Genomic DNA, 24078 nt, shown 5'->3' with positions numbered 1-24078 from the left:
GGTCGCAACAGCGCCCCCTCTTACTCGGAGTGTGTAACTACAAGCAAATACGTTGGTATGACGTCATTGGTAGTTCCACTTCGGCTAGTTGACAAAACAAGTTTAAAGCTAACAATAGTCAGAGCTCAAAGTTTAATATATATATTGTACGGTGGCCATATTGCACCTACAGTGTTTAGTAATGCCGAAGGGCAATTCTGACATGTGAAAGAATTCGACTTGTTTAATTGGACGCGTTTCTTTTTTTAATGTTGGAGTTGCTTTCAGAGGTGGAACTTTAGCCTTCCTTACTTAGCGAGCCGAGGGTGCACAGAGGATGCACGCACGGAACCCACTACAACAAAGAAAGAAGCACAAAACTGTTGGTGAAAAACAAGAAATAATGTGTGTTGGACCATGCATTAGTTCCGGGAATTGTTAGGATGCTATGGACGAAGGGATCGCGGCGAATGGAAACGCCTCACGCTTCCCTTGGTCCGATGGTAAAAAAAAAAAATCACGTTCTCGTTTTTTAAGGCGATTATAATATAAATGTGAAATATGTACATTCCCCCCAACTGATATATTTTTCTGTTTTAGACACGACAGCTGAGGTCTGGCACAGTACTCCAGTCAAAACCGTCGGTGACCTTTCCATTCAGTAAAAGCCGAAAATGCCTTTTTATAGACTTGTTTATATATTTACCTTTTTTAATTTTAAGGAAAATGGTTGCGTGTCAAGGGGCAAACCAAGGGTGGTGAAAAGCTTGAGCATGTCTTCACCCCCCATCCCAGCTGTGGACCTGGGTGCCTCCAGCATGCGGCCCCCTGAGGGGAGATCAGGTCTGGGCACCGATCACATCCAACAAGCCACCATCCATTGTTTGCAGGTGCAAATCCAAATGCCGCCTGATCTGAAGTGTCTCTAGGGTTGCACGTGCACGTGTGACACGTGTGTCTTTCTGTGAAAGTTCCATGCGAACGACCCGGGTGGCTCCACCATCCAGCGGCAGAGAAGAGAGCTCCAGCTGCTGATGGCTGAGCTGAAGGACAGGGAACGGGAGCTGAACGCCATGGCTGCCTCTCATCACAAGCAAATTCAAGCCTGGGAACAAGACCGGCGGCGGATGCTCACGATGGAGCAGAGGTGCAGACATTTGGACGGTGAGGACTCCAACCGTGAGGATCCACACACGCGTACGCCGCTGTAGGAAAGAGATTTACGCTGTCTGTGCAGAGGAGCTGCAGAAACGCAACGAGGTGATCAGAGTTCTAACTAAACGTGCCTGGGTGGTAGAATCCAGGGAGAAGGAGGTCCAAAAGGAACTCCGCGTCGCCCGGGAGCAGCTCGGTGAGTTCCGGCAAAAGCAGCAGTCTATCAGCCAAAAATGCGAAGACTTTGAGGTACGGTTTACACGACGATGCAAAAATAGGCCAGAAGCGGTCAGGAGGTCACTGTGGTGTCTCTTAGGAGAAGAACCAGAGTCTCAACTCCACGGTCATGACTCTTTCCTACAAAGTTGGCTCTCTGCAGGTCAGGGAGGAGGAGCTGAGTTCCATGCTCAAGCTTAAGGTGCACCATATGTTTCAGTCGTGTAACCTTTGTGATGACATCTAGTCTTTCGTTGGTCCCTAAATGTAATGCCGTTTCCCCCCGTCAGGACAAAGATGTGGTCGAGGCTTCCGGCCACATCATCGAGCTGACGGTGCGTCTCCGAGAGCTGGAGGCGCTGCTCAGGGAGAGCCGGTCGAGGGAAAATAAACTCCTGAAAGACTTGGAGGAAATGAAACGCCGGCACAGAGAGGCAAAACAGGGACTCTCGCAGCTTAAAGGTGTGCATGTCGACCCTGTTTCCTCTCCAAAAGACCGCTGGCTTATGTTTCATCTGTCCGTCAATCCTGCCTTCTGTTGTTGCCGTAGAGGAGCTGCAGCAGCATTTAACGCAGAGCAGCACGCAGAGGGAGGAGATCATCCGCCTCAAACAGGAGCTGCAGCTGCTTCACAGGGACCTGCTCCTGTCTGGTACGAGAGCCGCAACGCAGCAGACACGTTAGCGGCTTCCTGACCAACTGTTTCCTCCTTGGTCACCAGGAGAGGGAGACAGCTGGAAAGATGAGCTGCTGGAACTGGCTCGCTCCAAACAGGAACGCACCGTGTCGGAGCTGCGCTGCCTACAGCAGGTACGCCGTCTCACCTGCCGTCCCTCCCGACGGCCGCCGCAACACGGGGCGCTTTCATTTGAGAGCGCCGAGGCGCGTTTCCTCATTCCTGAAGGTGAACTCGGAGGCATCTTTCTGGTCCGGCAGCATAACTGAGTGGGATTTTTTTCTCTCTGGGTCATTGTCTTGTCCATGATGGTTATCTAAACAGCTTAACAGTAAAAATAGGTTTGAATTAGAGGGAATATCTTCCCTGTGTGTCCCTCAGGTGTGTGAGAATCAGCGGAATGACCTGCAGCTCCTGCAGTTGAACCTGGAGCGCGCCCATGACACCAGGAGAGGAAAGGTCAGCCAGGGGTCAGACGGCAGGTGATTCTTTCAGAGGGAAATCTCAGTGAATGCAGACAGCTTTCCTGGGGGCGTGGCCTTGTTTTCTGAACTCATAATGAGGCATTGTGGGTACTTGGATTACTAATGTTTTAGCGATGTCTCAATCTTTTGGACGTCTCAGTCAGGGGGAGACAAAATGTGTCCGTTTGGACAAACGGTCACCTTCGGCATTGGGGCTGCAGAATACAGTCGACGCAGACCTGGGGGGCTACTCCACCCACCTGATGGAGGTAAGATGATGTCATCTTTATGACTAGAAATAAAGATGTTTGTGACATCGCTCTGGGAGTCTCCTTCCATTTCCTGGCCTGGTCTCTCTCCCACCAGGCTGATGTCCTTTCGTCCAGTGGTTCTCTGCAGCAGCTGCTGGAGGAGTCCAGGCAGGTCATCATGGGCGCGTCAGAGCACAGCGGCTCAACACCCCCCAGCCTCTTACTCAACAACCCTTCGACCACCGACCGCCCTCGGAAACACCACACGTGTCATTGCTGCCACACCGGGACGACGCAGAGGGTGGGAATGGGTTCCACTTCAGGTTTATTTTGGATATCTCTGTTCAGGGGTGCAGTCACAACAGTGGTGTCAGGCCTTTGCTTTGGGTGTGCTCTGACAGAACGTGTTTTATTGTCTTTTCTCTTTCAACAGGATGGTGGGACTCCACCCACAGCCGTCCCGCCACCCCAGCCAGACACGTGGACGACCTCACCGTAGCCAGAAAACACCCTCCAGGATTCACCAAAGACAACAAAATCAGTGTTATTGAACCTTTGTAATCAGACAATCACAGTTTTGTTAAGAAAATAATGAATCTACACAGACAAAATAATGAAATGTGCTTTCAAAACACCTGATCCAAAGTAGTAAAAATGCTAAAGATGGAGCCTTTTTACATTCTTGATTCTGTGGGGTTTTTTTCTACTGTTTGTGTATCAGACATTAAACAGCACATATTGTGCGTTTTTAAAAGAGAAATCTTATCTATGATTTTGAAAAGCTTTGATTGCGTGAAGTGGGCGAGATGTGAAACCAGTCCTACAGGGCTGTGGAGTGCTGGCTCTCTGGTCTTTCCAGTTTCACTGTCGACGCATTCAACTGGCGACTGGGAGCAAATTAGCCTTCGTGTTTTCTTTAGTTTTTATTACTTTATTTTGTAACTGGGTTGTTGTGTAGTTTTAAACCAAATAATAAAAAAGACATATTAACGCCATATTAGTGACAATTTTCTTTCCTGATTTTAACATTAATTCGTCCCTGATTTATTTTCCTGTGCGCGTTTTTACGCATTTGGCAGCGCTATTTACGCACGACGGACAGGTTTTACGTTTGGATCGAACAAAAGGGAATCTGAGCATTACTGGTCTTCAGAAGGTAAATGAAGGATGACTTCTTTGTTGTCGAACTGACCAGACGCACCAGTTTTTGCCTTGAAGCGGAGCAAAAGCGCCGACGAGCAGCCGAAACTCGGGTTCATAGAATCGAGCCTTGGCCGGAGTGAAGCGACAACATGAGCAAACAAAAGACCAAAAATGAAAATAAGACTGAAAAGGCTCTGGCTGCGGAGAAAGAGCAATTTAATAAACAACAGGTAAGTGTCGAATTTGATGAACGCTTCTATCAACAGCCCTTTAAAATCCTCTTTAATCAACGCCGGTGCAATAATTAACTGATTAAATCTCGTATGTAAGCAGTTACTTTGATCTCTGTCGTGCTTCTTCCAGCTTCAGAGTCTCAGTAAAACGGTCACGTCAGCTGAAGTGCCACCCAAACAGAAGTATGTGCGCAGTATCCTTTCGTGTGTTTTCGGAGCCAGACCTGCTGTGAGCTGTTTCTGGTAGTTTGATGTGTTTGATCGGGCTGATATTTCAGATTAGGTTAAAAAAAAAAACTCTGTTTGTGCCCCTTATTCAACAAATCTCAAAAGAAAAGTGTAACTGTGAGGGAAAGTTCCTCTCAACTATCTAAAGAAGGGCTGCTCCTATAGGATCCATATGTAAAACACCAGAGGAATCCGTGTATCTCTACAAACTCGGGTCAGTTTGGGGGTGATTGTCATGTAGGTTCCTTGACAGCCGTTAAGCGATCATCATGGGAACCCATAAGGAGGGGGGCGCCACCAGCTTCTGGTCCTACACCCTGAACCTGCCTCTGTCCAGCAACGCCCTGATCAGCTGGAAGTTCTGCTACCTGCTGCACAAAGTGCTGCGCGAGGGACACAGAAATGCACGTCTGAGCCTCGACATCACCTCATTTCACTCTAACCCCCCCCAAAAAATGTCAATTCTGTTTGACGCGTGTTTCCTCTGACGTGCAGGTGGTTCAAGACTCTTACCGACACTGTCACACCGTCAAAGATATGGGTCATCTATGGGTCAGCACACGTGGCATTATAACACAGCAATAACACACACGTTATGTGTCCATTATGATTGGAATTTCTGCTCTTCCCAGGGAAAACTGCATGATCGGTATGGCCACGTTGTTGCCCTGTATGCCAAATATCTCTGCCTTAAAATGGAATTTAACGCAAAGGTAAGTGGGATCCTGCTGTGTTTGTGGAAAAAACCCTGATTCATTTGAACACGAACCTCCTTTTGAACAGCACAAGCTGATCCCTGGTAGTATGGAGATCAGTGACGAGATTTTGCACAGGGAAGCAGGAAATGACATGACCAAAGTGTAAGTTTTTCTTGTTTTCCCTGCCAAATGCCTATTTTTTTAAGCCATGCGTGTAGTTGGCACTGAGCTGGTGTTCTTGTGTTCCAGGCTGGATATGACGCAGGAACTGCTCGACTGGCTTGATGCTGCGCTAAAGATGTCTGACACGGGTGGGTGTGTGCAGTTTCGGGGTTTGTTTTCATCAATAGCCACACTATCCTCATGCTGTCCTTTCATTTGGTGATTGCCTGAAGTTCTGCGTCAGATGGACGCCAACGGGGTCAAGAGTACGACTCCGGCAGGACATTGCCGGCTGACTCCGCTCGTCCCGCTCATACTGGACTGCACCTTCCTCTACCACTTCTCTGTCCTGTTGATGTTTAAGCTTCACAGCCGTGAGTATCGGACAAACCTCTTCACCAACACACTTGGCTCAGACCTCACGTCCAGCACTTGCTCGGGTTTTCAGGCATCGCCGCAGACGTTCTCCTGGGACATCGAGAGCGCTTCCGTGATTTATTCATGAGGTGGGTTGTCAAGGTTGAAGGTGCGAAGGCGTTCCTTTGTGGTGGGATTATTCGTTCTTATTAGCGCTTTTCTCCTCCGCAGCCTCACACAGTTTTTCAACAGAGCCAGAGAAATGGAGTTCTTTAAGAGGATCATCCAGATCCCAGACCTGCCGGATGTAAGTGACACTTTTCCACACATTTTCCCACGTGTTGCTCTTCAATGCCGATAGGAACAATGATATTGATAATTCAATGGCTGTGGGGGTTGTTTCCCATCACGTATACCTGCTTTTACCCCTCAGTCTCCTCCAAACTTCCTCCGAGCGGCTGCCCTGGGTGAGTATAAAAGGCCCGTGGCCGTGATGCCGAGCGATGAGCAGGAGGAAGAGGAAGCCGAGCCACAAGCGGAAAACAGGGAGTCGCCTCAAATCACGCAAGTGTGTTTCCAGGACAGAAAAAAGCGAAATGATTCATTCAACCTTTATTTCCTGGAGCCACGACTAACATTTTGCTTTCTTCACGACAGTATTATTTGCTCAGTCAGGCGGGATCCCCTGAGGCTTCCACGGAGCAGCGGGAAGCAGAGAACGACGGCCTGAAGAGAGAGCTGGAGGTTCTCAAACCGGAGCTCCAGCTCATCAAGACTGAGGTAATTTCCGGGGCCGTGATTTCCTGCCATCTGCGTTACATGGCCAGCATCACTTTTGTCTCGGTCTCAGGCTCAGAGGTGCGTGACAGAGCTGAAAGCTCAGGTCAACCGTCTGGAGGCCGAAGTCGAGGAGCAGCGTGCGCACAAACAGCTCGCCATGGTGGAAAACGAACAGCTGCGGATGGAGGTGGAGGGCCTGCTGTCCGCCAGCGTGGCCGGCGTGGGGGCTCAGATCGGGTTAAAAGAAGCAGACAGTGAGCGCAAAGAATTGTGTCCCGGGGGATTAAGTGAGTTTGTGTGTCACCTTCATCTTGTCCTTTTTCATCCGCAGCGAGAGCTCAGGCGGCGGAGCTCCGCTTCTCTCAGCTGAAGGAGCGACACGCAGAGCTGATTACCAGTCACGCAGATCTAATGAAAAAGGTGAGCTCTTGCTTTTTTTGCGTGTGAAGAAAATGCTAAAAAGTTTCTTACGGTGAATTTGAGTCTGTGCAGAACGCAGACACGGCGAGGCTCCTGTCAGCTACAAAGCAGGAGCAGGACGACCTGCTGAGAGCCAAACGCCAGGTGGAAAACGAGCTGGAAAATCTCCGGCAGGAGAAGAGGAACATGGTGAGACACCGGCAGGAACAGGAAACACCTTCAGTTGGTGCGCAAGCGTCCCGGATGTGCCCTCAGCTGTGCGCCTCCTCTCCCGATCAGGTCAATCAGCAGCAGCAGGAAGCTCAACAGCTGAACCAGGATCTCCTGCAGCAAAAGGCGGAAGTGATGGCGCTTCGCAGCAGCCTGGAAAACAAAGAGAAAGTGAGACTCATCCACAGCAACTTTCCTCCTGGCGTATTGCTGCTGATCTCTGTCTAAATCTGCATTTGCTGTGTTTAAGGAGGGATCTCAGGTCAGCAGCAGCCTGGCAGCTCTGCAGGCAGAGCGGGAGGTGCTGCTGCGCGCCGCTCGAGAGAGGGATGCAGAGATCGCCTCCCTGAAGCAGCAGGCCCAGCAGCAGCAGGGCTATCAGGACCTGGAGAGGGACCGGCTCAACCGAGAGCTGGAGGCCCTGAGAGCTCAGCTGCAGCAGCAGGTAAACGCGCTGGTCGTGCACAGGAACTCTTTTTCAGTGTTTCAGGACTGCTGCTGTTTGAAAGGCGCTACCTGCTTGTTTTTGCTGCCTTTCCACAGCTGAGCATTAATGCGGAGCAGAAGCTGGAGGTCGACAGACTGAAACGAGAGCTGGAGATGGCTCGGGCAGACCTGGCCCGGGCAAACAGCAGCCTGCAGAGCAGAGAAATGGTCGGAGTCTTAACTTACTCAGTGGTTCTGCGGTGGAAGAAAAGCGTAGTTGAGCGGTTTAAATGTTCCACAGAGCGGCACCCAGCTGAGCAGCACACTCGCAGGTCTGCAGGCGGAGCGGGAGGTGCTGCTGCGCTCTGTGAGGGAGCAGGAGGCCGAGCTGGGCTCCCTGAGACGGCAGGTTCAGCTGCACCACAGCTCCGTGGAGACGGAGCGGCAGAGGAGCAGCGTGGAGCTGGGGAGCCTGCAGGCCCAGCTGCAGCAGCAGGTAGCGCGCTCGGGAGCGGCGCAGTGGCGGCGAGGCGCGTCCCGTTGACCTTCTGATGAGTCTTTCCGTCTCAATGCAGGCGTACCGCGAGAGCGAGCTGGCGCAGAAGCTGCAGGAGGAGCAGTTCTCGCTGCTGCAGTGTGCTGTGGTGGAGGCCGAGGGCATCATACTGGACGCCGCGTCCAAGCTGGACGACCCCATACACCTGTGCTGCATCAGCTCACCTGGTGGGAACCAACCACCGATGTTTGCCCTGCTTTAATAAGTCAGATTTAGCATGGAGGAAGCTCAAGATTTGTTGCCCTCTCCTGTTTTTCAGATTATTTGGTGAACCGGGCCGAGGTCACGCTGGCGTCCTTAGACAAGCTGCAGCAGAGCCACATGGTGTACCTGGGGAACAAGCACGGTCCGGGACCATTGCTCCCTGTTCAGATTAGAGCCTGGCCGCGTCTCTGATTCTCTTCTCTGTGGTGTGATTTCCCTCAGACGCGAGCGGTTTGCTGAGGTCGGTCACGCAGTTCTCCCACCTCGCCGCTGACACGCTCGTCAACACGGCGGCCACGTCGCACTCGGCTCCCACCGACCAGGCCGACCGTACGAGCCGCACTCGCACCCGTCCGGCACATCGACTGACTGTGTTCCGAACGACCGGCTAACGTTGCCGCCTGCTTCATCTCTCTCAGGTTTAATCGACAGCTGTCGCGACTGCGCCAACAGCCTCCTGCAGTTCCTGAAGGACCTGAAGTTTCAGAACAGTCTTCCCGGAGCAAACCCGTCGGTGGTGCGCTACACCGTCCAGCGCATCCACACTCTGGGACAGGTGAGGCGCGCTCAGCCCGGTAGCCCAGCAAACCGGACAACGCTACTTCCTGCACCTCTGACGTGCCTGTGTGTTCAGGAGCTGCGCCCAAAAGGGCAGGACGTGCGGATAGAGGAGCTTGGCTCCATGGTGGATAACGAGATGATCGCTACGTCCACCGCCATCGAAGAGGCCGTGCTCCGGATGGATGTGAGGACGCGCTCCTCTCCGTCAAAGCTGGGACGCTCCGCTCCTGCTCCTGTTAACGGGCCTCCTTCTTGTGTTTCAGGAAATCATGACAAAGGCGAAGAAAGACACCAGCGGCATTCATCTGGAGGTCAACCAGAGGTAACGTGGTGTCATCTGTTAGTGCATTCACAGTCTCCTGGCTTCGACTGGCTTCGTGCATCTAATGCATTTCCTGTTTTGCAGCATCCTGGGGTCCTGCTCAGATCTAATGAAGGTCGGGATATCCATTTTACACACTTCTCTGCGCTCCATTACATTTTCCCTCAATATTCCTCCTTGTTTGCTCTTTGGTCTGCAGGCTGTTCATATGCTGGTGACAGCTGCTACTGACCTGCAGAAAGACATCGTCGAGGGGGGCAGGGTGAGTCGATGGGGAACCCCATCGGGCCGTTTGGTTATCTCAGCTCAAGACGGAGCAGAAACCACAGCCGAGTGTGATATGTTTATATGCCCTTCCTGTAGGGGGCAGCCACTGTTACGGAATTTTATGCCAAAAATTCTCGCTGGACGGAAGGGCTCATCTCCGCTTCTAAGGCTGTGGGCTGGGGCGCCACGCAGCTGCTGTGAGTGTCAATGCAAACGTCTGGTTATCATCTCTTCTCCAACTGGAGGCTAAACTCCCTGTTGCCTCTGCTGGTAGGGACTCGGCTGACCGGGTTGCCAGTGAAAACGGTCAATACGAGGAGCTCATCGCCTCCTCCCATGAGATCGCTGCAAGCACTGCGCAGCTGGTTGCTGCCTCCAAGGTAGGCAACATAAAGTTGCTGTGTGAAGCCTCTCCGGCCACATTTATGCTCATATTTAAACTGTGCTACTGCAGGTGAAGGCCGACCGCAGCAACAAGAAGCTGAATACGCTTCAGCAGGCCTCCCGTCACGTCAATGACATGGCCGCCGTGGTCGTCACCTCCACCAAGCACGGGCAGCAGCAGATCTCTGACCAAGGTGAGGAGATCTTACGCAACGGCCCCATATTAGAGGGGTTGTTGTCCACAAGACTGAGCCCCGATGCTCTGATGTGTTTCCAGGTGTGATGGACTTCTCTGGGCTGTCTCTGATTAAACTGAAAAAAGAGGAAATGGAAGCTCAGGTGAGTGCGTTTACGTTCTCGTCCCCTCCGAGTCCTAAAATTACAGAGAAACTTTGAAAAGCTACTTTTTTTTCTGATGGAATCAGAGAGAGTGGCTCCGTGTTGGGGTACGAGTTAGGGGGAAAAGTGAGGTTTTGCGACAATAATGGCCGCATCGTTTAAGTTCCGTGTGTATTTTGTGTGACTGGATACTGTCGACCTGCAGGTGAAGGTGCTGCAGCTGGAGACGCAGCTGGACCAAGAGCGGGTCCGTCTGGGGGAGCTGAGGAAGAGGCACTACGTGCTCGGAGGCCCTGGAGCCAACGGTGGCGATGATGACGCCGATAGCTTCCCACCCCCACCACCGCCAACGCTGCTGGACTCCACACCGGCGCTCCAGTCATTGCACCAGGCGCAGCCTTACCTGAACACGCAGAGCTTCCCCCCCATCAATCCCTTCGCCCCAGCTCCCACGCAGCCCTACTCGATGCCACAGCCTCACACCTACTCGCAGAGCCACATGTTCACCCCTCCCGCTCAGTCCTTCGCCCCTCCTCAAACCTTCCCGTCCTCCCGTCCGTACATCCCCGCTCAGCCCATCGTGCTAAACCCAACCCAGAATTACTTCAGCCCTCAGACTAACTTGCTGTCGCCGTCAAACACTTCGGGCCGCGCCCATTCGCCGTCTCTGTCCAAGAAGACCCCGCAGAACAACACCGAGGCCGGCAAGAGCTCCTCAAAAAGGTCAAACATCTTCACCAAATCCGGAAGCATGCTGAAGAATGCAGTGAGTGCTGGATATTCCTTTGCACGCCTCGATCAGATCGAGTATGTTTATGCCTCTTTTTTCTTTTCCTGTCACAGTTCAAGAAAAATGAAAGCGGAACGGGAGCAGAGTCTTGAAGGTCTCACCTAAGAAGACTGATACAAACAGGACGCATTCCTGTCATTGTGTTATCTGCGGCTCTTTAAAGTGCTGTGGGTACCTGATGGCGTCACACAATCATTGTATTTTTGATATCATTGCTAATTAAAAGGTGGTGGAATATTTCCAGACTTATTTTATGTACCTATGGGGCTGGAATATGTGAGTGCAGAGACAGTGATGGTGATCAGAGGTCTGAGGAAGAAGCTGCTGGTCTCAGCACATCCTTGGTCCAGGTCTGAGAGGCTACTCCCAATAACCTTTTGGGCCTTGATCCTTGAGTCTCTCGAACAGCTTGTAGATAGGGAGACGGGCTGGTAGCATAGATTTTTGATCTAGGCTTGTAACTTTTACTGTATTAAAGATCATTTGGTACGCTCCTAAATAAATTTTAAAAAAGGAAATGTCCCATGTCTCGCCAACATGTTACATGTTTAAACTTTTATTTGACTATATTGTGATCTAAAACACCCACCGCCGTCAAATACAACACAACAATGCAGAACTGAAATCCAGGGGAAATTGTGTCATCTATCGTGCACAATGCGCCCCTTTAAATATTCCATTAGGAGCACATTCTGCAATTTATTGCTAAATTAGCACGGGAACGTCCACGAACAGTTAGTTTGATGATGGTTAGAACACGTGAGCCTCTCCCGTGAGCTGTCATTTATCCTCACAGCGACCTCATCTGTCTGTAATTTCCGTCATGCGCAAAACAAACTGCAGCCTCACCACCATGGAAGTTGCCACTGCGACTCCTGTGCGCTCCGAAGTGGAGCTGCGTCAAGGTGGCGGAAATTAAGATTGGAAAAATCCCGTGACTCCAAAATACTTTATTTCAAAGTAAAAGCAAGATGAGGTCATGTCAAAGGAAGGGGCGGCGTTTTGGACCCGTTTGGTTTTATTTTGAAATCCCAGACCGGAAGTCTGTATTGTAAATATGGCGCATAGACGGTGAGTTATGGGCAGGACAGTGATGGGCCACAGCCGCGGAGGGTCTCCGGTCACAGCCGATATTTATTCCAATCAAATCAAACGGAGGCCCCGAATCTGCTGCCGGTGATGGATAGAAGACACTTGTGGCGTTTAATGCGGATTTTTTAGTGCGTTATCAGCCATTTCGAGACGCGCAGCCCTTAGAGTTGAGCTCACTCGCCAGAATTGTCCCGGAGGAAGGAAGTTTGCTGTAGCGGGGGAAACATAATAGGATAGCGGGGAGGGCCAGAAGAACCACCGTCATGGAGGACTCCGGGTCTGCCCTGGAGAAGAATGTGGCGGACCTCACCGTCATGGACGTGTACGACATCGCCGCGGTGGTGGGCCAGGAGTTCGAACGGATCATAGACCAGTACGGCTGCGAGGCTCTGTCCAGGCTGATGCCCAAAGTGGTGCGGGTCCTGGAGATCCTGGAGGTGATGGTGAGCCGCAACAGCATCGGCCCGGAGGTCGAAGAGCTGCGGCTGGAGCTGGACAAGCTGCGCCTGGAGAGGTTGGATCGGATGCAGAAGGAGAAGAAGCACAAAAAGGTCAAAGGACAAACAACAACAACAACACTATGTATTAGCTACGTATAATGTCAATTTTTGAATCGACTGCAGTTTATTTGAATGCACTTATTTTACATTTACATTAATCCCAAAACCTTGTTTTTTAAACAGGGGAGCAGAATATACTGCTGATTCAAAATAGTAGGGTAATTTCAGAGAAACACGGTGGCTGTAACCATAGTAACTCATCAGCAAATGATAGCCTGGGTCCTGATTTGGATTTGTGTTGGGGTTTGTCCTTCTATAACCTGTCCTTCTACGCTGTATGTGGCACAGATATGAGGGTCACCGCTCAGAGTCGCCTCTGCTCTGTGCAATAAAAATAGTCCGACTGTAAGTTTCTTGTGACTGTGACTCAGTCGCCAGGTCACTGAATAACAGAGTTTGTGCAGCAACAGCAGTTTAAAATCTCCTACGTGGAAGTCTGGGCTGGAAAAAGGAACATATACTGTATGAGGCAGGAATAGCTTCCGTCATTTTTTAATGCAAAAGTTTGCTCCAACACCGTGGAAAAAAGTCTTTTGAAAGAATCTCGAGGAACACGACAGATGTTCCCACACTGGACAGGATGTGCTGCCGGCTGCACATGACTCACTTCCTGTCTGGGAGCTTCATCTTTGGGGGATTCTGGGTGTGAGCAGACAGTAACGGAGAGTGATGTGTGACTTCAGGAGCTGGAGCTGGTGGAGGACGTCTGGAGGGGAGAAGCTCAGGATCTGCTCAGCCAGATCGCTCAGCTGCAGGAGGAGAACAAAAGCCTCCTCACCAACCTGTCCGTCAGAGACCCCCTGAACGAGGAGGACCTGCAGAGGCACGAGGGTGCGCGCACGTGCTGCTCAAACACATCCAACACCAGCTCACACCCTGCATCGCAAGGTTGCTTCGAAATTTACAACCCTCAGTCAGCAGGTTGAGGAATCTCAGAGGAACCTCGGGCATTAGCAGACATTTGGAATTTTATATTTAAATTTGGTCATCTAAATATTTATCAAGAAAATAATGGGCAGAGATACAACCAGCAGGAAAATAAATATTATTACACAAAATACATGCTTTTACCTCTCTGCCTCTCTCTCTCTCTCTCACACACACACACACACACACACACACACACAAAGCAAGTCCTTTCTGCGTCTGAAGGGGAACCAGTCTTGTTTCCACAAAGAGGCCACAGTCAGCCCGAGATACTGTGGACAAAACAGTCTCAGTGTACCAACACACCTGCCACAGACACACACACACACACACACACACACACACACACACAGAAAAGCCAAATGGTTTCTAAAACTCAGCTGTTCAGCATCGTTTTTGTTGGCCTATTCGTGTACTCAGGTATGACGGAGAGAGAGAGGCAGGTGATGAAGAGGCTCAAAGAGGTGGTGGACAAGCAGAGAGACGAGATCCGGGCCAAGGATCGAGAGCTCACCCTGAAAAATGATGACATCGAGGCGGTGAGGCTTCTGTGTTTGCCTCTATCACGTTATCTCATGGAGAAATTCATTGGGAATGTAATCAACAGATACTTGGTCTCATTTGGCTGAATTTCTTCACGATATCTGATAACATAACGACTCCAGCCACTGACATTAGCGTTGGCAGAGAGACCCCTAGTGGCGGAACTCAATAATACAATTCTACAACTCAAACGTTCCTCAGTGTATTCTCTGATTAGACTAAAGCTCTGTTCACAACACGTGCGTGTCTACGTGCAGCTCCAGCAGCAGCAGTCCCGCCTGATGAAAATCAACCATGACCTGCGGCATAAAATTTCTGTGGTGGAGGCGCAAGGGAAAGCGCTGATCGAGCAGAAGGTCGAGCTGGAGGCCAGCGCTCAGGCTCGGGACCAGGAAGTCGGTGTCCTTCGGCAGGAAGTCGCGCGCCTGAGGGAACGACTCCAAGGAGATCTGGCCCCTGAGGAGGCTCCGGCTCAGCCGCCCTCACCTGCCGAGGTAGCTCTTCCTGCGTGTGAAAGGGTCAGCGCGACGACCTTTGTTGGTCTCCTGTCGCACGTTGTGGGTGAAAACATGCTCCTTTAAATGCGTCGGGTGTCACAATACTTGCTTTCCTCCGTCAGAGCGGTAAAGGCTTGAGAATGCAGGTGGGGGTGGAGGGCTGGTCAGGCAGAGCTGACCCCTCTGAGCCAATGTCGGGCAGGCTTGATGCCGCCATGCCACCCCTGCCCGGTTCCCTCAGTCCAGAGGGACGCATGAACGAGGAAGACGAGGACGAGGCGGCGTTGATTTGGGTAATGCGGCGCTCTGACTACCGAAGCAGAGTGGTGTGACTGTAGCTCCAGCAAGGCTGCTTTAAAGAAGCACGTTGTGGACTAACATTGGTGTGACCCGCGACCAGCGCCAGAGTGACTCGGCGCGGGTGTCGATAGACTAACAGAGGGGCGACAGGACCCGTGGCACCGGTGGAGCGGACGACAGCACGGGCGACCTTTCTAAATATAGAGGGAGCCTCTAACAGCACTTGGCTATGACCTTTAATGCGCCACAATCCTGAGAGTCTGACACAAATACTGAAGCAGGAAAACACATCTGCACCTGTAGATTTGGCTATTAGATTTGAGATTTGGCTATTAGATTTGGCTATTTCCATACACACACACCACACACACACACACACACACACACAAAAGCTGTCTTCCGATTGTGTTTGAAAGAGACTGGGATTGTGAGCAGCCTTACCATGAAACAGCATGGACCCGGACTTATTTCTCATAAAATGAGTCGAATGAATGGCCTCTGCCTGATACTGGGGTGACAGCCGACACAGTTCAGCCATTTTGTTGCTGCGGGCGTCCCAGAAATCATTGCTGATCCTGTCGAGGAGAAGGAATGGACAGGAAACGAGACAGTTATGTAATAGGTTATTTTTGGCTTCCCGTGCATGAGCGGCAGCTGCACGAGCTGCGTTGTCCCTAACGTTCTGTGCTTTTGAAGTGTGGGTGGTCAAAGCATCAAAGAGTATTAGTTGAAAGGGGGAAGGAAGGCTGAAGTGTTGGAACGAGGCCTGATGTCTCAGGTTTCACCCTTTGCCACCAGGAGGCGATGTGCGATGAAGACATGCCTGCTGTGTTCCAATATTTTACCCAGGTATCCTCGCTCCCTCCCAACCTCCCTTCTTCCTTCCCGCCCCCCTCTCCTCCGGTTTTACTGCCTCCGTGTCACTCGTCCTCCCCTCTGCGACAGGAGGCCTTGTGCGACGAGGAAACGGGGGGCGGCCTCGACCCGAAGGACCCCAACCGGCCCCGCTTCACCCTGCAGGAGCTGAGGGACGTCCTCCACGAGAGGAATGAGCTCAAGGCCAAAGTGTTCATGCTGCAGGAGGAGCTGGCTTATTACAAAAGGTGCACCTGCGTTATTCTGCGGGGGGGGGGGGGGGGGGGCTGATCTGATGCTGATGATTCTGATGTTTGCGTTGGCAGCGAAGAGACAGAAAATGACCCCGTGACCCCAAGTCCTTCGCCCTCGCCAGAGCTGAGGAGCCGCTCTCGTTCTTCAGCGCAGCCCGAGTCTGGAATCAAACGCCTGTGAGTGGTTCCTGCCGGTTCCCTCGGCCCGTCGTGACCTCCACCCCCGTTTCTCCTCTTTCCGCTGCTTCACATTCGCAATTAACATCTTGTGTTTAGCGTCTTTAGCGTCGGTTGATGTGTGATCGACCTTTAAAATCACTAACCCGGCAGCTTTTCCAAAAAAGTGACAAATCGTTTGAACGTAAAGGCAGAGGCGACGTCCTAATGCTTCTCCTGATGCATTCTGGGAGATGTGACCCGCCTGCTGTGTGCTTCCCTTGTTTGCAGCTGAGCATCATTTGATTGTGTAGATAAAGTGTTTGGTTTTATGTGAACTGTAAATGGTCTTTGGGTGGAACAGAGGCTCAAAGTTGATGTTGGTCCCTCTCCCCCCCCCCATCATGTCCCCTTCCTGTTTGTGCATTCTTTGCCTCTGTGTAACAGGATCTTCACAGCAATTATGCCGATGGTGGCGGCTGGTTTGATCCCCGATGACCCCACTTTACAGCCAATCAGACGCCTCCTATCTACTGTATGGCTCTTTATCCGCTCGCTTTCTCACTGCTAACGGTCTCCAGCAGATTTGCACGTGCTGGGGTTGCAGTTTGAACCTTTATCCCAATTTTCCATATTCTGATTGGCTGATCGTGGGGGCTGTTTTATTCAAAATTGTTGCTGGAATGTTTGTGCTGGTCATGAAAATCAGCCAGTTGGAATATGAACTTTGAGAGTGTTGTCTGATCTCCAACACCATCTGCTAAAAACGCTCCCCTCAACCCTAAAATAACTGTAGAAACTGATTTTTTTTTCATCACTTTTCTTGTGCTTTACTAAATTCTCAATTTTTGTCTGAATAAGTAGAAAACAAGAAACATTAACTCGACTTACATGAGTATAAAGTGCTGTTATGTACCATTTAGCATCAATCAGATAATAGATTGTAGCTAAAACCCTGCTGGCACTGGCGCGCTCACCGTTTGACTGATAAAATCCCTTCTTATCGTTTAGTCAGCATCATAACAAATAAATAACATTTCTGGCAAGATATGCACATCAGCTGGGCCTAGCAATGCTAATGCTACACTCTTATGCTGACACCTGTCGCCCTGTTGTTAAAAACACCCCTCTCCACCTCTCCGTCTTCTCCTCTCAGGTTTAGTTTGTTCTCACGAGACAAGCAGCGCAGCCTGCAGCGAGGCGATCACCTGGACAGCAGCTCGTGGCCGGCGAGAGACAGCGTGGACACAGAGGAAGCCCAGGAGGCCTTACAGCACCTGTAGTCACCAGCAGGGACCCACCGAGGTTCATTCAAACACCAAAAACTGGCTTTAGACGCTCCCGTGTTCTTCACTCAGCCAGTTTCGGCCAGTTTTGTACCAAACCATTGTTAGCGACTCACAGTTACTGAAAGCTCATGGGCTCATCGTGCAAAGGTCAAAGGGAGGAAGAGTGAATGGGTGAAGAGGGAAAACTCAAGTCGACAGACAGAAAGTGTGAAGTTGTAGCTGCACGAAAAGGTTGAAGGTTCACGAGAGGTGCGGGGACGGAGGACGCGTCCCGCTCTTCTCAGAATTAAGCTGCTAAGTGCTTTTAAAAGTGCCGCCGCAGAGATTTACTCCCGCCATAACTGCTGCGCTCCAAGAAGTTCACTGGGTTTCTACAATTACGCGTGCAGCAGAATCACCAGCAAACCTGCGACCCCGATTCTCTAACCGTGTCCGGGATTTAATGTTCAACAAAAATCAGCACAAATGTCCAGGCGGTGGAACCTGAGCAATAGATATTGACCTCTGTCGAAGCGGACCAGCTCCCAAGTCATTTAAAAGACGTATTTATTGAAGATGTGGAATGAAAAAGCACATAAAAGATCATTGGAGGTTCTAAAGAGCTTTTATTTGCCAGTACGTCTCCAGTTTAGCAGCAAATGCAGCTACGAGGAAACGGGTTTCCACCCTTGTGCGCCTATGCATTGTTTACAGTGAACACCTTTCCATAGCCACATCGTCAGGTTGCTAATCACATGTTACTGACAGAATTGGGAAGACTTTTAAAAAAAAAATGGAATGAAAACAAGGCGTCGTGTGTTTTACAGCTGTGGTGTTTTTAGAGATGGAGAAAATATTTTAAAATGGCCCCGAGAAGGAATAAAGAGGAGGAGGAGGAGGGCTGAGGAAGGCTGAAGGTGTTTAATGCCGTTGGACCGCACATCCAGAGAAATCATCTGTTCAATAATAAAAACTGGGGCAGATCCTCAGCTGTGTCTGTCTGCTCACGCCTGTTTTAGCTCCTATACAAGGACGCCGTTTTATAAGGTTACTGTGTTACTTCAAAACATGTCAACACACACACTGTTGTGTTCTTGCATATTTTTTTATTCCCCAGAATTACAGTTTGTTCAGAGCTACAACAGCAAAGATCTATCATCCTAGAACAGGTCAGTGTTGCCAATGTGGGCCATTATTGCATTTGTTCGCTACTTTCAGTAACAGGCTGGAATATTTGGAATAGTTCAGGATTGGATTTGTCGTTTCCTAACCCAGAACACACTCCGAAAGCAAATAAGTGTTGACAAAAAAACAACTGATTAAGACTCAAATTCATCTTTTTAAAAAAACAATTACAATTGAGGGGGGTGCAAACAAACTTCAACCAAACACCAGCCGTAGGAAGAAGAAGATTTGTACAGCAAAATAAATGAAAACAGCAAAACATCCCCAGAAATGTGTTGCGCTGCTACATTAGTAACGTCAGACCGGAAAGTTTGAATCTGGATTCTTGTCCTGAGTCACTGAAATTTAACTTTGATGGCGCAGTTAAAGTAACGCTGACACCCCAGCAGCAGTGAAGCCTGGTAACGCTAACCTTCGAGTCCGTCGTGTAAAAGATGTGTGTGTCCACACACACAAACATCAAACACACACACACTCACTGCAGCACCCAACATGGATGAACCCTGTAGATGCACCTTTGCCCCTGTGATGAGAAGCTACTGCGTTTATTACCAAATAAGACGCTGCCGCAGGGCTGTTCGGAGGAGAAATGAACAGTGACTCATTTAATCAAATTAATTTGAAAAAATAATGTGCTTCTAGTTTTAAAGATAAGGAAATAGAACTCAAATTCACAGGAAGAGCCGATTGGAAAACTCCAGGAAGCTTTAAGGTGTTAAAAGTGGATTATCTGGTGAAAGTGAAATACTTTAAACCTACTAATACGTCACCTTTGGTGCATCCCGCAAATACAGATTCAAGAGGATGAACGAGACGTTGTGAGAAACACGTTTACCGACTGCGTTCGCGTCCTACAGCTACGACCGGGCTCAGAGCGACCACGGAGGGGGGAACGATTACTCGTAGATTGAAGCTTTGGGGAGGGGGGGCAGGTGAGGTGATGCATCATGGACCTGCAACACTGCAACAGGAAGCCAATAAATATATTTACAAAGTGCAGCCAAAGTGAGACCGTTTGAAGGTTTCTGATAGACGCCAGCAAAGATATTTGCTTTTTTTTTATACAATAATAATAATTGATTTGGACGCCGTCGGTTCACATGCTGCGGAGTTTAAACATTAAAAAAATATCTCAGCTAAAATGTATAAAAAAGACAGAAGGAGCTCAATGGTTTCTGCATCTTTGCAACTCTGCGTGTTAATTTACACCGGAAAATAAGGAATCCTTCAGTCCGCCGACACACGCGGTCCAGAACTGGCGTCCAGAACTGGCGTCCAGAACTGGCGTCCAGAACTGGCGTCCAGAACTGGCCCGTGAGGGAACCACTCGCTCCCCTCCACCGTGCGACTCCTGACGAACCAAATCATACTCCGCTCTGACAATATTACCCAGTCCCCCCTTTAAAGGTTTAGTCAGTTTGCATCTGGTAGTTTTGGGTGATCCAGAGGGGTCATAAATACAACGACTGGAAACTACTAATTAAGAAAAAGCATTATAAAAACGCAGGGCCTTAAAGGAGACCTGCATGCTGGAGGAGAATCCGTCTGTCGGAAATACAAAATGTACAAAATAAACGTCCTGCAAAACAACCACAATGTTCCGTATTCAGATAAATAAAACGGTACAGAAGCCACCTGACGAGGCAGATGGATCTCAACTGAACTGTGACACTCCCGCGGCCCCTCCCTCCAACAGTAGGGGGCGCCTTCTGTTCCTAAGGCATTCTGTACAGCTAAGAAGAGGTGTGTGTGTGTGTGTGTGTGTGGGGGGGGGGGGGTTCAGCCATCAGTATTTGAGCCACGGGTGGGCCGCGATGGAGGCTTTGCTGCGGTCACCATAGTCGTACAGCAGCTCCTCGCCCTCGTCGATGTTCCGGGAGGCGACGAGGATGAGGTGCGGGACGCCGTTGATGTCGTGGAGTTTGGTTTGGCAGTTTCCGTTCTTGCTGTGGTTTATCAACCGGCCCATGCGGCCGGTCTCTTTGGTGGCGTCCACGCTGCACAGACCCAAAAAAAAAAATAAAAAAAATAGGCATTTAAAACCACGCTGGGCAAAAGGAAATCCTAGAAAAGCAAATATCGGACCAGTATTTCTTGCAGAGGTACTGGAAGTAGTACATGTAGCAGCCGGTGGCGGGGTTCTGGGCATATTCTGCCTCCCGCTTTTTGGCGTCGGTGAACTGCAGCAGGTCGCCGTGGTACTCCACCACGTACTCGCCTTTCTGGAAACACCGCGTGGCAAACACTGCTCTGCCCTTTCCTTCCACATGATGCACCTCCAAACAAAAATACCAAGAGTAGCGTCAAGATGCTAAATATGGCCGGAGTGGAAGGGTTTTATCTCCAACTCGAGCCGAGCCACCTCCGACCTTTCAGTGTGTGGAATTAATCAGCCATTGTGATGAAAGAGCCAACGGATCAAACCTCCCTGGTAACGTCCCAACAAGCATTCCCAACATTCCTGATAGGAAACCTCAAACTAGATCAACGTACCTCCATTCCTTCCTCTATTCCGTTGGTGATGAGATCATCTATCTGCTTCTTCTCTTCACACTGGTAACAAAAAAGACGGTGAGAACGTTGCACTGAAGTGGGGGGGGGGGGGGGGCATTTTCACCTTTATCCATCTTGTCAGGACATCGTTACTTTTACCATCTTTTTGTAGCGCCGAGCGTTTGTGATTCGATTACTCCGCTCGTGCGCGTTTGTGATTCGATTACTCCGCTCTCGTGCGATTAAAAGGTGAAAAGGGCCCCGATGTTCAGAAGGGTTGGTGGGGGGGTTCAGCTCACCTTCAGCTCCGTGTTGCTTTTTCTTGAGCTTCGTCTTATTGGATAGTAGTCGGTCACTTTTCTGTTTCCTCCAGCTCTGCAGCAGAAAATACGAGAACCGTGGGTCACCTGTGTGACAGGGTCATACTGCAGCTCTTCTCTAAAGACACCACAGCTTACGTTCTTTTGGCTGATTTATTCCCTTTAACCTTGAAGTGGACTCTCCTCTGCCGGCTGTGTAGAGCCCTGCTGTTTTTGCTGTTGTTGTTGTGGAGGGGAATGCTGAAGGGCAAAGAAAGGTCAGCGGGAGGACTGAGGCAGGTCTGAGGAGGCGCCGGCTGTTCGTCTGACCAGCAGAGTGAACGCTGGCTGCGGCTGCTCTCCATTTCTGGGAAATCTGTCTTTGAGTCTTTGGGTGTGTTGCTGATGGTACCGGTTATCCTGTCTGGAAGGGTGGAAAGATTAGAAATACAAGAAAGAGAGCATTTATCCTCAGGAATCTTCAGCAAATGACACAATAAGCAGATATTTACCGTCTGCCTGCCTCTGAGCACCGTTCGCTTGGCGGCATATCGGAGAGCACCTGCCCTCTTGGGGCTTGATCATCTCTTCATCATGAATAGGCGATACAGAATTGGTGCAGTTAAAGGCAGTGACAACGGGACTATTGTACAGCGCCTCCTGTAAAAGAGCAAAAAAAACCCAACATCTATGACATGATGGACACATCAAACTGTCTTTTCTATAACAAAAATACAAAGCCAAACAAATGCTTAAAAACACATTTTCCTGTTTTGAGATCGGACCAATGTTGCAAAATCTAAAATGTTACGTTTCTTTGAATGTGAATAAAAACATTATTAAAGCTTAATTCATTAATTGTTTTTGGGTTGGAAAGTTGTAAAATTTTAGAAGCAAGATAATCATGTCTTACACATTTGAAACAAAATCCCCTAAACTAGTCACGTCTGTTTCGTCCAGGGGAGAGTTCTGTCTGAATTGTAAACTACTGGTGGAATATCTGAAGTAATGTAACGGATTACTCGGATTACTGTAAATTTCCCCGTGTGCGACAATAAAGGATCTGAATCTACTCGAGTAAATGTCCGCCGTTACTTCCGGAAGTGGTGTGGGCGGGGCCCCAGGAGGGATCCGGGCTGCTCCACCCAGCTGTCCCTTTAAACAGACTGTCATGGCACGAATGCGCCCTCAACTCACGATAAAATCCATCATTCCGATCAAACTTACATTTCAATCGGCACCTGCTGTAAAACCGCGACCCTCCCCTCTTACAGACACATTTAAAACCTCCGCTGTCGGTAAAACTGCTCTGCTCGGCTAACTGACACATGGAATTAGCATGTTAGCTAAGCACTCAAACAAAAAAGGAACCCGATTGTAACTACTGCACAATATTTGACTGTTACATTCAGAAACAATTCACCCAAATGTGACGGAGTGCTAATACGCGCACGCCCGCCAGTGTAGCTACGTTTCGAAGGAAAGATGTTAACATTTAAGGCGGCTTTCATTGAGGTGATTTAACCTGTGTTGTGGTGATGCCCCAACAAGCAAACTTACACCGTTCATGTCCGACTTGTTTTCGTGGCTCCTGGATTAGAACCAGCGTTTCCTTTCGGAGGAAAGAAAAGAATTCAAGTTTTAGGCCGGTTCGAGATGAACCTCCCCCGCTCGTAGAGCAACGTCCTCCGCGCAAGCAGCTCCTTACCACGGCGATTTTGTGCCACTCTTTCTATTTTTAAAGCACCACAAGCTCAGCCGAGGAGGACCCCGAAGCCCCGGTTCGCCATTTTTCAACCAGTCGGTGGAGGAGAAGCGCAGCGAGGTCGCCCTCTGTCTGCAGGCTCCGGCAGAAAGGAGCCCCGAGTGGGTTAAAGAAGAGAGACAGCTCCGAAATCAGCTCCGAAAATGCTCCACACGCTGCTCTCGAGGGTGAATTCAGAGTGATTTAAGGGCTGAGGGAGGAAAACCCCTTAATTGACTGATTGATTGACGCCTTGATCAATGAGTGTGCATGATAATGGCATATTGTTATCATAGAATGGGTAATATGAAGGGACTGCGTGAGTCAGTCTTTAAAAATGTGATTAATTGACAATATAGAAGCAAGTCCTTGAAAAAGCAGACAAAGGAGCTGCTTTATTCTGTCACTTTTCATTGTTTGTCTGCTGGAAACCAAATATATAAATAATAAGCTGTTGTCAACTGTTGTAGTTTCAAAACTTCTCTTCCAAACCCCTTGAAAAACATAAATGACAAAATAGTAATGTATTATTAGATATTAAAATATAAGTTAGTGCCCCTTTAAGGGATTCTATCTCAGTGTTAAGAATAGACTATTTCACTGTTTATCCTGAAAATACTACTATTACTACTACTACAGTGAAACTACACTACTACTACTCGCCATAATAACAGTAGTCTATATGAGAGTGATATTAAATGTAATAACTATTTCTCCGTGATTTATACAACCATATTACTATTTTTCTCTTGTATTACTAATTTGTACTCATGCCACTGTACTGTTACTTCTCTTTTAAATTACCGAAGTGATATTATTAGGGCTCAGTTATTTAGATGTTTAACTATTTTTGTGGTGACTCATTTTACAATTGTGGAACTTAATTAATACATTTGTCTCATACAATGTCTCTTAAGCTGTGTGCCTTAAACTGTTTTATTCTGCGAATGTGAAAGCATGCTCTCTATATTTGCTGTAAAATGCTAAATTAATCCAGACAATTAAGTCATATTTTCCATTTGTCTTGACGTATAATTTTATTTGAAAAAAACAGCTTTGTTGTAAACCCATTTTGTAGTTGCAT

At 49.3% G+C, this 24078-nt stretch overlaps 4 protein-coding genes across 13 annotated transcripts; 3 read left to right on the top strand and 1 right to left on the bottom strand.

Moving 5' to 3' along the window:
- Positions 1-45: 45 nt before the first annotated feature.
- On the top strand, positions 46-4025 carry ccdc62 (coiled-coil domain containing 62). 3 transcript variants are annotated; one of them, XM_029837441.1, is made up of 13 exons: positions 46-482; positions 580-620; positions 702-869; positions 951-1143; positions 1277-1383; positions 1451-1552; positions 1641-1812; positions 1901-2002; positions 2072-2160; positions 2408-2508; positions 2651-2759; positions 2857-3042; positions 3175-4025. In XM_029837441.1, the coding sequence occupies exons 1-13, from the start codon at positions 428-430 to the stop codon at positions 3238-3240; spliced, it is 1491 nt and encodes a 496-aa protein (XP_029693301.1). In that variant the 5' UTR covers positions 46-427; the 3' UTR covers positions 3241-4025. The 3 variants fall into 3 exon arrangements, with proteins under 3 accessions (XP_029693301.1, XP_011603053.2, XP_029693300.1); XM_011604751.2 differs by having other exon boundaries at positions 1217-1383; XM_029837440.1 differs by having other exon boundaries at positions 55-482; positions 580-593; positions 1217-1383.
- LOC101063354 (huntingtin-interacting protein 1-related protein-like) lies at positions 3972-11335 on the top strand. Its single transcript, XM_011604752.2, has 33 exons — positions 3972-4114; positions 4248-4311; positions 4607-4749; positions 4841-4897; positions 4978-5058; positions 5129-5205; positions 5293-5354; positions 5439-5579; positions 5654-5711; positions 5794-5869; positions 5996-6130; positions 6220-6342; positions 6413-6596; positions 6674-6762; positions 6835-6951; positions 7042-7143; positions 7223-7417; positions 7516-7626; positions 7700-7894; positions 7974-8121; positions 8214-8300; positions 8381-8488; positions 8578-8714; positions 8793-8903; positions 8983-9041; positions 9126-9156; positions 9241-9303; positions 9405-9505; positions 9583-9688; positions 9763-9886; positions 9970-10031; positions 10237-10797; positions 10875-11335. Exons 1-33 carry the CDS (start codon positions 4034-4036, stop codon positions 10911-10913), a joined length of 3828 nt encoding a protein of 1275 aa, XP_011603054.2. The 5' UTR covers positions 3972-4033; the 3' UTR covers positions 10914-11335.
- A 399-nt stretch (positions 11336-11734) lies between these two features.
- rilpl1 (Rab interacting lysosomal protein-like 1) lies at positions 11735-18257 on the top strand. 6 transcript variants are annotated; one of them, XM_029837444.1, is made up of 9 exons: positions 11735-12464; positions 13157-13304; positions 13821-13939; positions 14201-14461; positions 14563-14733; positions 15590-15843; positions 15922-16026; positions 16453-16540; positions 17162-17299. In XM_029837444.1, exons 1-9 carry the CDS (start codon positions 12177-12179, stop codon positions 17165-17167), a joined length of 1440 nt encoding a protein of 479 aa, XP_029693304.1. In that variant the 5' UTR covers positions 11735-12176; the 3' UTR covers positions 17168-17299. The 6 variants fall into 6 exon arrangements, with proteins under 6 accessions (XP_029693304.1, XP_029693302.1, XP_029693305.1 ...); XM_029837445.1 differs by lacking the exon at positions 16453-16540 and adding an exon at positions 15539-15589 and having other exon boundaries at positions 11740-12464; positions 15686-15843; positions 17162-18257; XM_029837442.1 differs by lacking the exon at positions 16453-16540 and having other exon boundaries at positions 11739-12464; positions 17162-18257.
- Positions 18258-18357: 100 nt separating this feature from the next.
- kmt5aa (lysine methyltransferase 5Aa) lies at positions 18358-23170 on the bottom strand. 3 transcript variants are annotated; one of them, XM_011604746.2, is made up of 8 exons: positions 22811-23170; positions 21763-21910; positions 21581-21674; positions 21410-21511; positions 21251-21326; positions 20952-21011; positions 20544-20734; positions 18358-20455 (listed from the first exon to the last, which is right to left on the bottom strand). In XM_011604746.2, the coding sequence occupies exons 1-8, from the start codon at positions 22817-22819 to the stop codon at positions 20245-20247; spliced, it is 891 nt and encodes a 296-aa protein (XP_011603048.2). In that variant the 5' UTR covers positions 22820-23170; the 3' UTR covers positions 18358-20244. The 3 variants fall into 3 exon arrangements, with proteins under 3 accessions (XP_011603048.2, XP_011603047.2, XP_011603046.2); XM_011604745.2 differs by having other exon boundaries at positions 21410-21674; positions 22811-22862; positions 22959-23169; XM_011604744.2 differs by having other exon boundaries at positions 21410-21674; positions 22811-23168.
- Between the last annotated feature and the right edge of the window lie 908 nt (positions 23171-24078).

This window comes from Takifugu rubripes, chromosome 6, assembly GCF_901000725.2.
Source record: "Takifugu rubripes chromosome 6, fTakRub1.2, whole genome shotgun sequence".
NCBI classification, from domain to species: domain Eukaryota; kingdom Metazoa; phylum Chordata; class Actinopteri; order Tetraodontiformes; family Tetraodontidae; genus Takifugu; species Takifugu rubripes.
Note: the sequence above shows the minus strand (reverse complement) of the source record. Positions and strands in the feature narration are given on the sequence as shown.

Coding starts and splice junctions, on each gene's coding strand:
- LOC101063354 (XM_011604752.2), top strand. CDS start 4,034: ATGAGCAAACAAAAGACCAAAAATGAAAATAAGACTGAAAAGGCTCTG. Junction 5,580..5,653: donor GATGTTTAAGCTTCACAGCC/GTGAGTATCGGA, acceptor TCGGGTTTTCAG/GCATCGCCGCAGACGTTCTC. Junction 8,489..8,577: donor TCCCACCGACCAGGCCGACC/GTACGAGCCGCA, acceptor CATCTCTCTCAG/GTTTAATCGACAGCTGTCGC.
- ccdc62 (XM_011604751.2), top strand. CDS start 428: ATGGACGAAGGGATCGCGGCGAATGGAAACGCCTCACGCTTCCCTTGG. Junction 621..701: donor ACAGTACTCCAGTCAAAACC/GTCGGTGACCTT, acceptor TTTAATTTTAAG/GAAAATGGTTGCGTGTCAAG. Junction 2,161..2,407: donor AGCTGCGCTGCCTACAGCAG/GTACGCCGTCTC, acceptor TGTGTCCCTCAG/GTGTGTGAGAATCAGCGGAA.
- rilpl1 (XM_029837442.1), top strand. CDS start 12,177: ATGGAGGACTCCGGGTCTGCCCTGGAGAAGAATGTGGCGGACCTCACC. Junction 12,465..13,156: donor AGGAGAAGAAGCACAAAAAG/GTCAAAGGACAA, acceptor GTGTGACTTCAG/GAGCTGGAGCTGGTGGAGGA. Junction 14,462..14,562: donor CTCTTCCTGCGTGTGAAAGG/GTCAGCGCGACG, acceptor TTCCTCCGTCAG/AGCGGTAAAGGCTTGAGAAT.
- kmt5aa (XM_011604745.2), bottom strand. Junction 21,675..21,762: donor TGCTCAGAGGCAGGCAGACG/GTAAATATCTGC, acceptor CCACCCTTCCAG/ACAGGATAACCGGTACCATC. Junction 21,327..21,409: donor AATAAATCAGCCAAAAGAAC/GTAAGCTGTGGT, acceptor TTTCTGCTGCAG/AGCTGGAGGAAACAGAAAAG.